We start from the raw sequence: 17,664 nt of genomic DNA, 5'->3' as shown, positions 1-17,664 counted from the left end.
ACTCGAGATGGTCCAAAAGCCCAGATTCGGAAGAAGCGACGACCAAAACATCTTCCATGTAGACGAAACAGAGGTTTAAGTGTCGTACGATAGAACGGATGACTCTTTGGAATGTCTGCGCAGCGTTGCACAAACCAAATGTCATCCTGATGAACTCGAAGCATTCGAAGGTTGTGGAAATTGCCGTTTTCGGGAGCAGCAGAGATTTTATGATACGCCTTGGCGTGAAAATACTCAGTTTGTCAATGACTGACGTATCACTGGCAGCAGCAGATGTCCAGTGTTCAGGAGAGCGCTAAATACAAGGCCCAAATGAGATTGATTCAAATCAATCTCAACAACTGTAAGGCGGCGCAAGACCTTCTCTCCGAGAGAGAAGGGAATTGCCGTTGCCATTATTTGTGAACCCTATCGCAACTACGGTGATGGTGTGTGGACCAGGGACCAAACCGGTAAAGCAGCGATATGGGCGTGCGGCGGGCAGGAAAGGAAGTTACGCATCGTCCGGAAGCTGGTTTCGTGACAGCAAAAATGGGCGGGATTCATGTCTACAGCTGTACGCTCCTCCTAGCGCAACACTTGCGCAGTACGAGAAGATGCTGCATTGCAAGGAGTCATATCCCGAAAATCATAACGGGTGACTTCAATTACTGGGCCTGTGAAAAAGGTAGCCGAAGGACAAACGAGAGAGGACGTATCCTGCCGCCCACAGCGACCATCAGGCGATCTTTAGTAAAGTCGCTGGTGGGCCAAGTAGCGGGTTGAATGCTCGCAGACAGCGAGTAGGGATGGCAGGCTGGTTGACGAAGGCGTTTGTGCAGGATACGTTCTCTGAAGATCTGGCGGGTCATGACGACCTGAATGGCACGGCGACCGAAATGGCATCGAGAATCACGCGATGGATGACCGAGGCATGCGGCGCTGCTATGACTCGAAGAGCGCGAACGGGATTATAGAACGTTGCGTGGCAGAATAAAGGAGGTCACTCACAGGAACAAAAGAGATTGCTTTAGGAGACTGTGTGTGGATGCCAATATAAACCCCTGGGGCATGGTCTACAGGCTGGTTATGAAGAAGTTGTGCCTTCGTGACGGTGGATGTAAGAAATGCATTCAACTTCACCAACTGGGGCCGCACTAAGGAGTCATTGGCCAAAATTAATGCACCTGGCTACTTGACTAAGCTAATCGCGAGTTAGCTGTCGGACAGAGCTCTCTGGTACGGGACGGACGACGGGTCAAATGAATACATCATTACAGCGGGGGTACGACAAGGTTCGATGTTGGGCCCTCTGCTCTGGAACGTTATGTATAACGGGGTGCTTGCTTCCCGTAGCAGAGGAGGCACGTTGGTCGGTTTTGCAGATGACTTGGCCATAGTGATCGTTTCAAAACTCCCGGAGGATGTGGAGGTTTACGCCACCGAGTCGGTCATGACTTTACGGTCCTGGCGTAAGGAGGCCGGACTGAGCCTGTCGGAGGAAAAGACGGAGGCAATCCTAATTACAAATCGCCGGAAAAGAAATACGATCAGTCTGGGGATTGGAAGCCATATGATCGTCTCCAAGCCGACCAGCAAATACATTGGCGTAACTCTCGATGCCAGGCTGAGTTTCAAAGGACATATATCGTACGCCTGTGAAAAAGCTGCAAAGGCCACCACGGCCCTTGCCAGGTTGATGCCGAAGGTAAGTGGGTAGCAGGCTGCTGATAGCTAGGGTCGTGCGGTCCATATTGTTGTACGCGTCGTCTGTGCGGGCTTCGGACAACGTACAGAACTGGAGGAAGATAAATTCTGCCTATCGCCTCATTCTGCTGAAGGTATGCAGCGCATTTCGAATTAGTTCGAATGATGCGGTGTTCGTAATGTGAGGGATTGTCCCTATTGACCTAGCGAGGGTTGGTGGACATACAAGCATATTTCTGTTATTAGGGAATGCCTTGACCGACGACACGGAGGGGTGGACTATCATCTGATGCAGTTTTTCAATGTTCAATGGTGGTTGATACCAAATGTATCTGCATCGTATCGATGTGGATGATTCCTCGAACTGGTAGAGATGTCGTGGGATCCCAGAGCACCCGTGTTGGAGTGCCCGAGATTCCGGGAGGAGAGAAGAAGCTTGAGAGAGGCCTTGGGAGTCGGCGTGAGCCCCCAAAACCTAATCCGAGAAATGCTAAGGTCGGAGGCAGACTGGACTTCGGCCATCCACATAATTGTGCGGACACAAACCCAACTGCTGAGAGAAGCACGAGGAAGAAAAGCACAAAGAAATGGAGAGGTTGTACCCCAAAGATAGACAGATTAGATGGTAGACCTTAGTAAAAGAGAATGGAGTAAGGACCGAGTAGAGGACTGGACCTAGCATGAAAAAAAAATATAATCCGGAAATAAAAATCCGACTTCGGAACGAACTGAATCTCTGCCAATGTATCAAGCAGCGGACGTTTGATGCTTTGGCGTATTTTTGTGCAATAAGCGCCAACTTTACGATATTTTCCTCTCTTCATTTGAAAGGAGCAACCCAACCCCAACCCACTGCACAGTCCATTTTTCAAATTTTTGGCGAGCATATGCAACTTGAATGCCCAGAGGGACTTTTCGAGAGAAATGTCATATATGCATTGTGTAGGTCATACTGATCAATAATTTCACTTTCTTTCAAGATTTAGGATTGAATAGCAGGAGTTTATCTAAAACATGTATGTAAAGATGACAAATGTCTAGCTAGATTAGCTCATGGAGAAAATTGCGACATATCAGCAATGGTATGACAAAGCAGTCATGAAACACAAACCGAAGAAAAGGGGAAACACTCTGCTCCTTACATCTATAGCACGGAAATCACTAAGCACACAAAGTATCTCAAGCAGATTTCAAATTCTATTAAAAGCGCATTAATATCATTCTTAGCCCCATTAGTTAGAAATACACAAAATCGATAAAACACCATCAATGAGGAGTCTCTTTAACCAACCATATTATCCTAACCTTAGTGACATATGAAATATCATCGTTCCTGTCAATTTAGGACGCAACGGCCTTCCACACGGTCTACAAGACATGAAACATAAACTTCTCGAATAAAACAATGTATAATTTTAACAAAAGCTAGTGAAGAGTTTCTAACAGCCGCCATGAAATCTTTTCTTTTTGGTGGGAGAAACAAAAATAATTAATATCTTTCAAATCGAAATCCACAACTTCAAATTTAAAATAGACGAAAAGTATATAAGGTCAACATTTGAAATCATCACAATATCACTTTTGCACAAAACATTATCCAAAGGAAAACTGATTGTGAAATTAGAAGAGATTTTCTTTGATTGGAATTGAAAATTTAACAATATTCTTACGTACATGTCACTTGGTAGTGTTTCAGGACTAGATGATCGATCATTCCATTGGCTTGATGTTGGCGCTGAAATTAATAAGATAAATATTAATATTTAATACACACTTTGTATACATTTCACTTTTCTCTTACAAATATGTTGTATCACTAAATTGTTATATTTGTAAGTATGCAAACGGTCTGAATTTCACTATTTTCGTGTAATACTTAGGGATTAAGATAATAACATTTCTGTTGTTCAAGCGTTTTTATCTTACAAAAAAGTTTTCCGGTCCATTTGTTCAGATAAACTACTTTAGCGTTCTTATATTTTAAGGCCATGTCATATAATAAGTCAACACGTGTCGAAATGAGTAACGAAATCAAATTTAGCACTTGGATGTTCCCCATCTAAGAACTAACCACTCTAGATTGCTTAACCTCGGTAAATATTAATGCAGTGAAATGTTTCGTCATTTAGCATGTTTACTCTCCTTTTAGAGAAACCCATGTCACTAATTATTCATGGCGACGACCAAGCCGACTCCACACAGGAAATTGTTGAAGATCTGAAAACTCAGGGAATCTCCAGCGTGCCGCTCGTCAAACCTTTCGTCAAATCGACGATGAAGGAAGAGGACCGAAGACTAAGCATTTGGTTAGTATCTTTGACACTTCGTTCGAGATCATTCTGGTTTGCTTCGGACGAATTATGAATAACCAGATATCAGAAGGAAGATGCTAATCAGACCCGAGCTATCCCATAAGGTGGTATGATAATGACTACCCAAGTGGTTTACTTCTTTTAGGTAGAAAAGCTTGTAATTGTTTTTCCCAATGATTCAGAAAAGTGGCATTTTTTGAAGAAACTGTTTAGATTGGCAATAAACCACTTCCATCTGGTTCTAATTGTTGCTTTTGCAACCATGTTGGATATTTCATCCTGTCTAAGTGGATTATTGACGCTAACTTTCCACAGTTGAAAGGTATAATTATATTGAGCATTTTGTTGACCGTGGGAAAATTTTCTTATGACCCTAACTATCCTCAATACTAAAGCCCACCTCCCTCCTTTTACCCACACATGTGCGCCTCCCTCCCAGAGATTAACGTCGGCCGCCTCGCATAGTTGTTTAAATTGACCGCGCTTGCTCTTGAATACTGCTTGTCGTAACTTTGTCAGCCTATATATACGTAGTCTCTCTTTGAGCAAGATCACGTTCATTTCTGGCGAACTGCCTAGTAATCCGTCCATCGAGCGTGAGGATGTCTTCCAATATATAAAAAAACATCTTCGATTCTCAATGCTTTGTCCGGCAGGGTCTTATGTTCTTCGAGCACATCATCGTTCCCTCTCCCATAAAAATCAGCCTAATTATCTCTATGAGTGTAATATTCCATGACTGGCCAAGGACCTTTTGCTTTTATATAGATTATGTCAGGCAGTTAGCCTATGCTCTCCTTGAGAAAACTAAACATTCTACCGGCATTAACAAGCACAAGATCCAGCGAAGAAGATCGATCGTCCAACAACATTAATTTCTTATTAAATATGGGCTACTTTATTGGTCTACTCACTAGAGAGGAGACGGGTTCCCTATATCTATCATCAGATTACTTGAAAATTGGTCGTATTCTTTGATTGTCACACTTGATGGGACGTAGCAACTATAACTATCGACATCATTGAAACGCAGTCTGATAAAAGGATAGGATTCAGAGCAATTTCATCAAACAGGAAACTTCCCTCTGTCCGGTGAACATCTTACTTATTTACATTTTGTTAGCAGGTACTGAAGGGAGATACGGAAACGGGTATCTCCCATTACCCGCGATAAAGTTCTAGGTAGCGAAGTCAGCCTTCTATAAAGCAGGCATTTACCGTCCCTCTCGCAGTTTTTTGCCAAGTGTCCTTTTTCTGCCCATAAGTAAATAGCAGTAGACGTCGTCTCCGAGCCCTGCTGACAAGTACCGAAGCTTGATTTTGCCAGTAACCGGTGAGTTTCCTCGAACTGCGGTTTCATTGAGATTCTTCTTTCCCTAATTTATCAAGTTCGAACATATCAAGATATCGACTACCGTAAATGCTCTAACTTCGTCAAAGTGATGGTGAGGAGGAACGCCTACATACCGGGCCTTCTATGCTGGACCAACCTCATCCCATTTGCTAGACCTCTTATGCTTCCTAGGCACAAACTCGAATTGTTATCCCAAATAATGCTTCTGTGTGAAACCAGATCGCAATACCGATACAAACCCATTTTTCCAAACTTCAACCTTTTCCGTACAGACAGACTCCACCCTAATCAAAGTCCCTCATAGCAGGAGACACTGCAATAGTGTTCTCCGGGAAATTCTTCGCAATAAAAAAATTCCCTCCCGCCAACGTCCTTAAATCTCTAGAGGTCATCATCCCTTCCATTGAAACCTCCTCCGACTTCTTATACATTGTTTTTATCTTTGACCTCAACGACCCACCAACCGTTGGTTAACCATGTCCCTTCCTGACGTAATATTTTCGATTTTAGCTCGGCACTCTCTGCCTACAATGTAAGGAATAGCGATTCATAACTCGACGAAGCTAACTTTCCGATCGAATCATTTGAGGATCGTCCCTCGCAGTTCCAGATTTTAAAATTTAAAATCCCCAACTGGAGGCATGAGCTAATCTCTGAAAGCTAGACTGTCTAAGCTCAAACTGCCACAAAACCAGAAAGTTTCTAACGATATAACTGATTATATAGTTCGTCATGATACTGAAGTAATTTAGGAGGGTTGTGACGAATTCGTGCCAATATCAACTTCCGTAACCTTATCTCATCCAGATGGTATCCTGCCATACATTCTCTACAAGTACCTCCCCCCTTGACGGAGAATATTTAGAAGTAGATATTCTTCATAGTACATCTTCTTATAGAACAAGAAGATTTCGATACTTCAATCCGTGAAAGATATTGATCCTGTATACTAGCCATCTCCACAACCGGTTCTCATCCTTGCTAACCACTTTATGAGAGGCCGCTACTCCACTGTCCATATGCTTGACCAATGCTTTGAACCTGAAGTCAATACATTAATTAACTATCTTCAATCATTACAGTTCTACTCGGACACAACCAGCCCTTTCCAGTACCCTCTCCCTCCAAACAGATCAACTAGTTTAATCACACAAACTTCGCCAAACGGAAAACCTCATTAAACAGAACAAGAGCAAAATGCCGACTGGGCTTGGCAAAATCCCTTCGATAATCCTTAAAAAATGTTTTATATCTGTCAGTCCCTTTCCGTCACAATTGTTTGCAGAACACTCATTTTCCTTTGAGTTGGAAGTATGCTCAGATCACGCTCATCCCAAAGAAGGATTAAAATCCTCACCTTCCGGGCCTGTCTTTATCCTTTCAACTAATGGTAACCAGACCAGTCCCCTTAGGGAACCTTCAAATACCACGCATCGATCCCTTCTTGGCTGGATATACTGTGAAATTTCTTGAGATGTGTCTGTCATACCCTAACTTCTTAGTGGCTGAGTGATTTCCAAAGAGCCTCCTTCCTACAAAAGTGATCATCGTTTTCTCATCACAAGGGCCCACACTCATGTCCAAATGACCAAATATGGTAAAACAGTTCATGCCGTTCACCACTTCTCTTGTTTTTCGAGGACGAAACTTTCTTGAGGTGCTGAAGGTAGAGACTACGTAGTTTTCTAAGTGTGTAGGAAGATGGGTCTTTAGGACTATAAATCTTTTCCAGACTAAAGCCCCACGAGATTACGTCAATCGGGTTTTATTTTTTCTTTTTCAGCTGGGACCATTGTTGAGTTATGGGTGTTATGGTGGACCTCCTCTTCACCACAAAGGTGTGGAAAGACGATGATGATGCCTTAAGCCAAGCTAGGACTATTTCTGAATCAGCTCAGTAAAATGAGGCTACTTGTTTTAGCTCAGAACCTGATTTCACGCGGACCACTAGATCGCTAGCAATCTCAGCGGCACACAGATTGAGTCTGGGCAAAGTGATTTGATAAAAGAGAATAATCCGCGATTTGGCATATAATAATTTACTCTTAGGACCCCTTGCTGATTTGTTCATCATATGTAAACTGTTGTCCTATGGACCCTTTCGGAGAAAACATGAATTTGTATGACCTTTTTTGGCAAGAACATTAGTTGGAAATTCTCTAAAAGAGACCCATTTATAGTGAAAATGGTTGGACAGGGATTCGCCCCAGTTGAAGTCCTCTTTAAATAGTCGTTGTATAAACATCTTCGTAATGACAAGAACCGATCCTGTGATCCAAGAGAGTGAAATAACAAAGCCGTATCTGAAAAAATGCTTCATTTTGTGACTATGTTAATATTCCCCCATGAAGCTCGTTCCTAAACGCAAGGTTTTGCATTGTTGGTCACCGTCATGGTCAAAATCCAAGGATACCACGATGTCTTCCATTGCAAATCCTTGTAATAGACGGAGGTGGTTACTGAACTATTTCCGTGAATTGAATCTAGAATCAGCAAATTTTTCAATCAGTTTCGAATTTAAATAGTTTCAGCTATGGTATCGGCTTTTTAACTGAGTTGGTAAGACCGAATTCTTTCCTTATTCGTACTTTCGAGGCATCGAATTACTTGAAACGAGGTTGATAGGTGCGGATGCAGGGATGAAATAATACAAGATGATTTAGGAAGATTGATTATTCTCGTGGATCTAAATTTGTCTACACATTTTTGCGATGTCGGCCTGGATGGCCGGCCCTGTGTCTATTATGGCCCTATTGTCCAAGAGAATACCTATCGTGGATTTACAGGATCCATCGAAAACCACAAGCAGGTTCATTATTGTGTCCAACACTTTTTTGATGTTAATCCTTCTCATATGGCTCAGTTGGGCATATTCCTTAAGACGGTTTTGAGCTGAGGCGACCTGTTCAGAAAATGAGCCCTTTAAGCTCCTCCTAGAAAGTTTCCTCTAATTCAGTTGTCTATGTCAATTAGGACGTCAATTCGAGTCGACTCGTAAAACGTTTGGTCAGCGATGCGAATATTTCCCGACATTTGCCAATTTGCGGAGCGCAAAGGCTAGGACGGTTTAGGCCATGTTATCCAGTTCATGACAATAGCGTCCAAACCTATTTTAAATCTAATGATTGGAGACAGCCCTATATTTTTAGTTCAGCCCTCTAATATGAGGTTTACCTGAGAACCGTAATTTAGCAAAGCCCATCGGGAGTGTTGATGCAGAGAGTGGCTAATAACCTATAGTAATCTGGTGCATTGGTCGGGACTATAGAACTGAGTACGAAAGGAGCCGTTGAAAGCGTCGATGTCGCGAACATGCAGCAAAATGCTGTTTTAGCGCTTTTTGGACACCTCCCTCCAGAGATTGGAGCTTTCTGGGATCTTTAAGTCCTTGTTCGTATAGGTCCCATGTTGTTCCGTTCACTTTACACCTGTTCACCAAGAACGAATCCCAAGCAGCTGCTGGTATGCCTATGTTCTCTAGGCCTAACAAGCATTCCTTGATGGTGTCATGGAGCATTTTTAGATTTGCTACGGTTCCAACTGTGCGGATTGACTTCAAAAAGAGGCGATTGAGCAATCTTGAGGTCAAAAGATGCTTATTTTTATACCGATCCTGCAGCAGAGTCCAAGCAGCCTTGCAATTGACCTCTGGGCTAGTGATGTTCCATATGAGGCATTCAGCTTCACCAGGCGAATGCTAATGAACAATTTTCTTGAATAAGCCGTGAAACTGACGCCACTACAAGTAGTCCCTGTCGAACTAAGTATAGAAGAAGAAGAATAAGTATTTTGCGGCCTTGCCATTTAGGGACTATCTCCATGACGAAAAGTCTACTAAGTTGGATGATAGCTGCTTGCAGTTGTTGTTCTGCTGCGGTAAATGTCGGCAAATGAGAGTTCAGTTGCGGTGCCCTAAGACTTTTCTTCGCTGGAGTACTTACATTTGGCTTCACAAAACTCCATAGAGGGCGGGGTCTCAGCTTCGATGGCTTGCAGACTGGGTTGTAAATACTTTTCGCCTCTTAGGAAGGTATTTGTTTTCGCAGAATGTAACGGGTGGTTTAATTGACGGCTTGGATTTGGTGAATGGTTTGACAGCGGCCTGTCAAAATGCTTCGAGCTGCTTAATGATTTGGGCATCACAATGCATTATACCTGGTCGTAGTAGTTTATATTGATATACGGCAGCTCGGTGGATGATTTGAGCTGATGGATATGAGAGCCTCGAGCTGCTCGAAAAATCCCCCGATCGTTCTAAAATCAGCGGTGTGATTTGTGAACTTTGTGAATTTTCAAAGGAAATATTGAAGGCGCGTGTAAGATTATAAAATATTGGGTTTTTCGATGTCTTATAATCTATCCACGGAGCTTGTGCTTGAGGTGAGCTAGCAGAGGTTTAACCTAGCACCACACGATGATACCTCATGTGTGATGGAATCAGTGATATTGCCAAAAGAAATGTAAAAATGTTTCATTGACTGGAAAATCATGCAATACTTTTTGATAGTCAACTGATCCTGTTGCGTACATTGAGCGTTGTTTGTCTAACCTCATTGACACAAGGGATGTTGGTGAGCGTGTTGCCGTGGAATGCATATATCATGGTTTGCTGCTGAAACCAATTCGGGTGGCCTTACGATCTTCTAATCCTCCACACCTTTCTGGTTGATTGATCACTGAACACGAGTATCTCGTAAGCCCCGATATTCGGATCCTTCATCGATATACCAGGTGATGACGATATAGATCATCAATTGATGATGAGCAGATTTCGAGTTTCTCAGTTGAAGGTTACGATACGCACTTCCTTTTAGATTAATTGTCAACAATGGGCCTGGTGTCTCAACTAGTTCTGCTTTCTTGTTGAAAATGGGAAACGGGATGATTTTGATTAGGTTGAACTCTGCCGTCACTAATAGTGGTAGCTGCAATCGGTGCCTCATGTGGTTCTCCATTGGTAATCGATTCATCGTAAGAAGTTTCTATATCCCTGCTATTTGAGTAGTTAGTAACCGTAATGATGGAGTAGGATGCTTCATGATTTGCGTGGAAACATGAATAAGTTGATTCGGGGCTAGCAATTTCGGATTGATTCGTCCGTGGTAGCTGTCGGTCATAAAATTTATTAATGAAGTCTGAGGCTGGCTTCTGGAGGTCGTTGGACAATTTGAAGGTGTGGGTTCTTTAAAAACTCCATGGCTTCATTGTAGTCCGCAAATTGTATTTAAAGCTGCTCTCACTCTCTTTTATATGCCGCCATTCGAAATAAATTTCGAATGTTGTTAATCCTGCTGCGCCACATACATATGGGTGTTCGGTAGTCAGATCGTCAGACCGAACACTTTATATTAATACTGACATCTTACGAGGTTTTAAAGTGTATTAAATTGACACGAGAAATATTATGTAGTTTGGACTGTTGTAACTTTGTTAATAATAGTTGGATTTGTATCAAACTTTCCAATATTGGACCTTATATTATGATTTATGTTGTTGCTTATTTGAAACGATCGTTTTGAAGTAATTTCTAAACAACCAGTAACTGCTACAATCCTACCGAATTTTCATGACAGATAGGTGTTGGTTGCTCCCGTATTTTCATTCCAAAAAATGTAATGAGTGTGAAGTATTGGGTAAAAACCGTCTGGTTCAGAGCTCTCTCTCTTCGGCGAGCAACGCAATCCGAAACAAAATCAGTAAAATTTTGCTTAACGACCATGCAAACATAATCAGTTTTGATCGTTCAGAGGAAATTAATTTGAGCTATACCGACTTCATATTCTTTTAGGAAGCAGCCCGTGCAGGCATTATAAATACGACAGTACATAAAGCAAAATTTGCCTAGTTTTACGGGCCGTTACGAATCCATAGCATTTTCCAAATTGGTTTCAGTCCACAAAACGCAGTCCCAAACACATGAAACTCACTCCCAATATACCATATACGAGTATGTATAATAAAGCAATAACGGGATTTTTATGGTACCTCATTTGGTTAAATATCATACATAATCCGATAATGTACTCGTAGTACGCATATCTAAACAGAGAAACTGATAACGAACGAACTTGCATTTATTACATTTATTATGGAGGCAAACGATAAAAACTCATCAGTACTTGCGACAAAATGACCAATCGGCCTAATACACAGCATGGGCTATGTACATATCGATGTTATGTAAATCTCTCAAACAACAACGAAACCTTGAATGTCTTTTCGGGGGAGAGAATACGAAATCTGGGACTTCATTAGATATTCAATTTGTAAACGCATTTACGATACAATGCAATACGATTAGCGATTTGAATAATTAGTTGACCTTCGAATAAATCAATTATCGTTGATTAGTAGCATTTCGCTGATGTGTTTGTGCAAAGCTTATTGTTTAGAGTGAATGATAAGAAATGAAGGAAGGGAAGAAGGTAGTGGTAGGTTAATTTCTGGGAAGATCATGCCTTCCTTATAGGGAAGAATTGATATTGAAACGCTTTAGTCTATGTCAAGATATTTGCATTGAGTCTGAAATAATTTAGAAAAGGAGAAAGTTAGTGAAAGAAACCGAAAGTAAGGGGCAAATACCAGGCTGATTTCGCATTCTTCTTTTTCTTCAGCATTTGTACCGTTCACAAGCGGGGTCGGCTCGTCGTGATCGGCTTCGCCATTTGGCTCTATCGAATGCCTGATCTGGGTGCAATCTCGAGGCTTTCAAATCCCCATCCAGCGTATCAAGCCACCGTTGCTTAGGTCTGCCTTTTGGTCGTTTACCATCGACTTCGATGTTCAGACCAATCTTTGCAAGTGAATTCTCGTTTGCACGAATTGCGTGACCATACCATCGAAGATGCCTCTCTCGCAACTTTTCCACGATTGGTGCAACTCCATAACGATCGCGGATATCCTCATTTCGGATGTGATCTAAACGTGTGACGCCACTAGTCCAACGTAGCATCTTCGTCTCCATACCGCAAGACGCCGTTCATTGTCTTTTATGGTCGGCCAACACTCTCATAGAGAGCGACTGGACGGACGACATTACGGTAAATTTTAGATTTGAGACGTTCGTTGATACGTCGATCACAAAGGACACAAGTTGTGGAACGCTACTTCAGCCAGGTTGCGTTAATGCGTGAAGCAATTTCATAACGCAGCTCTCCATTGGCTGACAGCGTTGGCCCGAGGTATTTAAATCGCTCAGTTCTGGGCACATCACTGCCGCTGACAGTGATTGTGCCTGTTTCATGGGGATCGGTCGTCAAAAATTCAGTTTTGTTTAAATTCAATCTGAGACCGTGTTGCATGAGGCGATCATTCCATTTTTGAACAAGTTGCTCGAGATCATTTTTGCTATCAGATGCTAGGAAAACATCATCTGCATAAAGCAGTGTGTAGGGCGCTGGACGTTGGATATCCCGTGTGACGGTGTCCATAACAAGGACAAAGAGGAGTGGTGAGAGGGCACTTCCTTGATGAACTCCAACAGAGACACGAAGCGGTTTTGATACACCCGCGTTCGAAGTATGAACTTTACTTTTCGGATCATGGTAGAGCAATTGAACCCAGCGCACGAGTTCTTCTGGCACGAAGTGTTGTCGTAAAGCATACCAGATGAGTTCGTGTGGTACACGGTCAAACGCTTTCTCTAGATCCAGAAAGGCAATGTAAAGAGGGCGATGCTTCTCACGGTGTTTCTCCATGAGTAACCGCGCAGCGTGTATTGCGTCAGTAGCTCCGCAGTTCTTGACAAATTCGGCTTGATTCACGGTTATTTCAACGATTTCGCGAATACGGTTGTCAAGAATGCGTTCAAAAATCTTCATGGTATGGGAAAGTAACCGGATCGGACGGTAATTTGAACATTCTGCTGGGCTGCCTTTCTTTTTCCATATTGGAACAGTGGTACTTTCTTGCCAGTCAGATGGTGTTCTTCCTTCCTGAATAACCCGGTTAAAGAATTCACTGAGCCACAGTGTTGGGTCCCAGCTCTTCGCTTTCCAGAGCTCAGATGCGATGTCGTCAGGTCCTGTTGCTTTCCCCGATTTCATTTGTTTTATTGCCTCCTCGACTTCAGTTGCGCTTACTGGTGGTACTGCTCCAAATGTCGGCAATGATTGTGTAAGTGGAGGATGAGCAAATTCTTCAGTTGAAATCTGCTCGAAATATTCTCGCCATCTATCCGTTGCAGCTCGACGGTTGGTAAGCAAAGTACCGTTCTTGTCATTAACACAACAGAAGTATTCGATGTCCTGTGTGCGTTCATCACGGCTTTTAGCAAGTCGATACAGATCTCTCTCGCCATCCCGAGTGTCCAGTTTATCGTAAAGATTTTTGAAATGGTTCGCTCGGGTGACAGCGACCGCTTTCTTTGCTTTCCGGTTGGCATCCTTATAAATTTGGCAATTAGCAGGCGTTTTATCGTCGAGAAATTTGTGGTAGAGGCGTTTCTTTTCACGGACCTTCATTTCAACATCATCATTCCAAAGCCAAGTATCTCGGTTGATGTACCGCTTACCCGGCTTGGTGACCCCGAGGGTTGCAGAGGCCGCTTTGTGGATCGTGTCTTTCATTTTGTTCCATGATTCTTCCACATTCGTAATGGTTGGCAATCGTATGAGTGAGACCGTTTCTTCTTTCTTCTCACCAAATCGCCACCATTTAATGCGCGGCGGGCCAGTGCGTTCCTCATGCCATTTTATCGGTGGCTTAATTCGCAGGACGGCAATCAACGGCCGATGTTGAGGTGCGATGGTCTCATAGGGAACGACTTTGCAATCAGTGACAGTGGTAAAATGTTGGCGTCTTATGAGAATATAGTCGATTTGCATTTTATTGTTCCCACTATAAAATGTGGGAAGATGAGACAATCGTTTGATGAACCATGTATTCATAAGTACAAGGTCATGTGTGTCCGCGAAATCGATTATACGCTCGCCACCTTCATTGCGCGCTCCGAACCCCTTTCCCCCATGGCACCTGTTACCGTCTGCCTTTTCATCCACATGACCGTTAAGGTCGCCGGCAATGATTATGTAATCGTCAGCAGGCACGTGACAAGTCCTTTCATCGAGAAGTTGCCAGAAGGCATCTTTCTCGGCATCAGGTCGACCTGTCTGTGGTGCATACGCGGTGAAGAAGTGAATAGTGCGATCAGCTGATATAATGGTGAGCTTCATCAGCCGATCATCAAATCGTTCGACTTCTTTAATAGCATCACGTGAAACCCTCTGAGATGGCAATGCCAACACCATATTGAGTGTGTGGGTTACCAAAACAATGTCGCAGCTTTTGGCACCAGACCATCGGGTTTCTTGCAGAGCGTAGATGTCAATGCATCTTTTCCCAAGGGCTCTTGCGAGTTCCTCCGTCTTTTCAGTTAGGGTACCAACATTTAGCGTGCAGACACGTATTTGTTTTGTTCGTTGTGTGCGGACTAACTTGCTTACGTCCTGACGCCGTCCATGCGTCAAGAACTCTTGCCCATTTCTAGACATGACCGGGGCCCGTCCTGCCGCGTCGACTGAGGTGGACGCCCTAGTATTTCTCCGAGGCTGTAACGACATTCTATGCATTTTCTTGGTCGACCTGTCGCGGGGCTTGTCACCAAGAGAGATCAGGTAGGATTTAGCATAGGAGAATAACTCCAACTATACTCTATTTATCTCTTTCCCTGATCTCAGCATTTTATTTTTGTTTTACTGAGGATAGTACAGAGTACGTTGCCTCAAATCCTCCTCCTTTACCAGCATCTAAAATGAAGCATTCTAAAAGATAATTCGAGAACAAATCTAATTTATACTGCAAAAAGCAGCACATCAAGCATATTCTAAAGGGAATTGAAACACGGTGCAATATCCGAGCTGATTCAACGTTGGCTTGTCGAGCTCATGCCTCGGGTTCGAATCCTCCGAATGGTTATGTCATGGATGTTTATATTTGTCTGTGTGCTTGCCTCGCTATTATAGGCTTATCATCTGTACATAATTAAATGATTCGAAAAGTTTATTTTGGTAAGTTCAGCTGTTGATACAACTGGGAAAAAAAATTAAATTAAATGCAAAAGGAACTTTGGTGGTGAGAATTGATGTTTATTGCGGTAATTGTCTGACATCCTAACAAGTGCAGGCATTTATCCCTACTTTACAAAGAGATGACTATGGCGGTAGAACTCAGCGCGCTAGGGTTGGCTCTTAGCACCTTCTGTGTGGATTGTATTATTTCCTATCATAGCGGCAAATGAACCTTGAGGAATGGTATCATTACAGCCGCTGATCTAAATAAAATCATCCCGATTGAAAACAAGATGGCTCTAGGACTTTGTCTAGCTAACTCCTGATTGGTACGTTTGCATGCATGCCAGAAATAAGGCGTCTAATGAATTGCCTCTGCTTGAAACTGCATGCTGCTTTAATAATTTTCTGGGCAGTACTTACATACGGGCACGTTGGGCCTGAACCTTTTCCAACAGTCCGGCAGCATTATCAGCACTAAATAGCAACGACCTATCAAGCCAGTTGGTGTGCAGTTGTCATCAGGTGCTGCTGAAACTTGGCCGACTGAACGAAACATTCCCGATGTAGGTGCGGGGGCACTCAAACATCGTTGGTAATGAGGAGCCTGATAGACTGACTCGCCGAGGGTCTGGCTCCACAGCTTTTGGAATCCGGTCATCCACTGTCAAGTCTACTCTGAAGGGTGAAATTACAAGGATTCACGCAGCCGAGTGGAGAAATTTAAAGTCTTTCCGGCAGGCGAAAATCCTTGTTAAAGAACTTGGGGTCGTCCGAGTGGCATTTTTGCTGTCCCTTAAGAAGTAGGACATGAAAACGCTAGTAGGGCTTTTAACGGGGCACTGCTCCTTAAACTACCATATAAAAAAAATTTGGATGGTGTTTCGGCTATGTGCAGCCAATGTGAGGAGGAGTAGGAGACGGCCCTGTACTTTTTATGCAGCTGCCCGGCCTCCTCAGATCTCAGACGAAGGCACTTTGACAAGGTTTTCGTCAATGAAGAATCTGCACACTCTCTGTCTCTGGAGAATGTTTTCAGATTCGCTAAAGCCTGCGAACGCCGTGGGCGGGAAGCCATTAAATAGGCGATTTACGGGGATACTACAATGGTTCGACTAGAAAAGTTTCTTCTGATGGATTTAGCTGGTTCAGTTGTTGACACAACTGAGGGAAACTAAAATTAAATGGAGAAGGAACTTCGGTGATGGAAATAGATGCTTTTCGAGGCCTATTATGGTAACTGACTGACATCCCAAGAGCTGGACGCATTTATCCTCTCCTTACAAGCAAAGAGATGGCTATGCTAGTAAAATTCAGTGCGCTTGAAATGGCTTTTAACATTGGTTAAATGAGCACAATGAAGACAAGAGACTACAATTTTCATAATTTTTCACAACCGATAACCGATAGAAATCCGGGCAGAGTTGTTGATAGCCAACAAAGTCTATTTCAGCTCACAAAAACTGTTCCGTTCGAAACGTGTCATTACAGAGTCCAGGTTCTTACTATACTTAGCCTTACCACCCGTTGGCACCACTATCGAAAGAGAAATTCACTATCGTGTAGTACATTCACGTAGAGGCACACTGTAAAAATTCCAGCCGAATCGGACACTCGTGGTTTTGTTTGGACCGCCTATAGAAACGGGCTTGTCCCCGGATTTTAGAAAAATGGAGAAAGAGCAATATCGGTCGGTGGTTCATATCATATTTTTGGAAGAGAAATCGCGCAGCGAAATCAAAAGCGCTTGAATTCTCTGTGCAGTGACTCTGCTGTTGCGATGGCGACCGTAAAAAATTGGTGTAACGAGCTGCAACTTGGTCGCACGTCAGTTTTCGATGAACCACGCCCAGGTGTCCCGAAAACGGCTTTTACGGAGAATAACAGGATAAAAATCCAGGATCTGGTATTGACAGACCGTCGATTGAAGGTGCATGAGACAGTTGAAACAGTAGGCATCTCAAAAGACAGCGTGCGTCATATCCTGCATGAAATTTTGTGTATGAGAAATCTGAGTGATAGCTGCCGCGTTTGTTCACTCTGGACAACAAGCGCAATCGTGAAACCACTTCATAGCAGCGTTTGAGACGCTGCTTAAGCGTAATGCCAAGGAGTTCCTGCGCCGTTTGATGACTGTCGACAAAACATAAATCCACTGGTACACCAGAGACCAAGGAGCAGTGGAAACTGTGGACTTCACCCGGCGAATGTGCTCCGAAGAAGGCGAAGACTGCCTTATCGGAGGGAAAGGTGACGGCTACCGTTTCCTAGGATGCACAAGGTGTGATCTAAATCGACAACCTGT

At 43.2% G+C, this 17,664-nt stretch overlaps 1 protein-coding gene across 8 annotated transcripts in view; it reads right to left on the bottom strand.

Moving 5' to 3' along the window:
* LOC119654255 (mitogen-activated protein kinase kinase kinase kinase 5) overlaps positions 1–17,664 on the bottom strand; it is a 129,976-nt gene that overhangs the window by 38,872 nt on the left and 73,440 nt on the right. For 5 of the 8 annotated variants that reach the window (XM_038059506.1, XM_038059507.1, XM_038059508.1 and 2 more), the window contains exons 6-7: positions 3,361–3,421; positions 2,992–3,054 (exon numbers count right to left, since the gene is read on the bottom strand). In XM_038059506.1, the coding sequence (XP_037915434.1) occupies positions 2,992–3,054; positions 3,361–3,421 (124 nt within the window). The remainder of the gene's footprint in view (positions 1–2,991; positions 3,055–3,360; positions 3,422–17,664) is intronic. The other 3 variants (XM_038059513.1, XM_038059511.1, XM_038059512.1) reach the window with 1 other exon arrangement.

The sequence above is a fragment of the Hermetia illucens genome, chromosome 4, assembly GCF_905115235.1.
Source record: "Hermetia illucens chromosome 4, iHerIll2.2.curated.20191125, whole genome shotgun sequence".
NCBI classification, from domain to species: Eukaryota; Metazoa; Arthropoda; class Insecta; order Diptera; family Stratiomyidae; genus Hermetia; species Hermetia illucens.
Note: the sequence above shows the minus strand (reverse complement) of the source record. Positions and strands in the feature narration are given on the sequence as shown.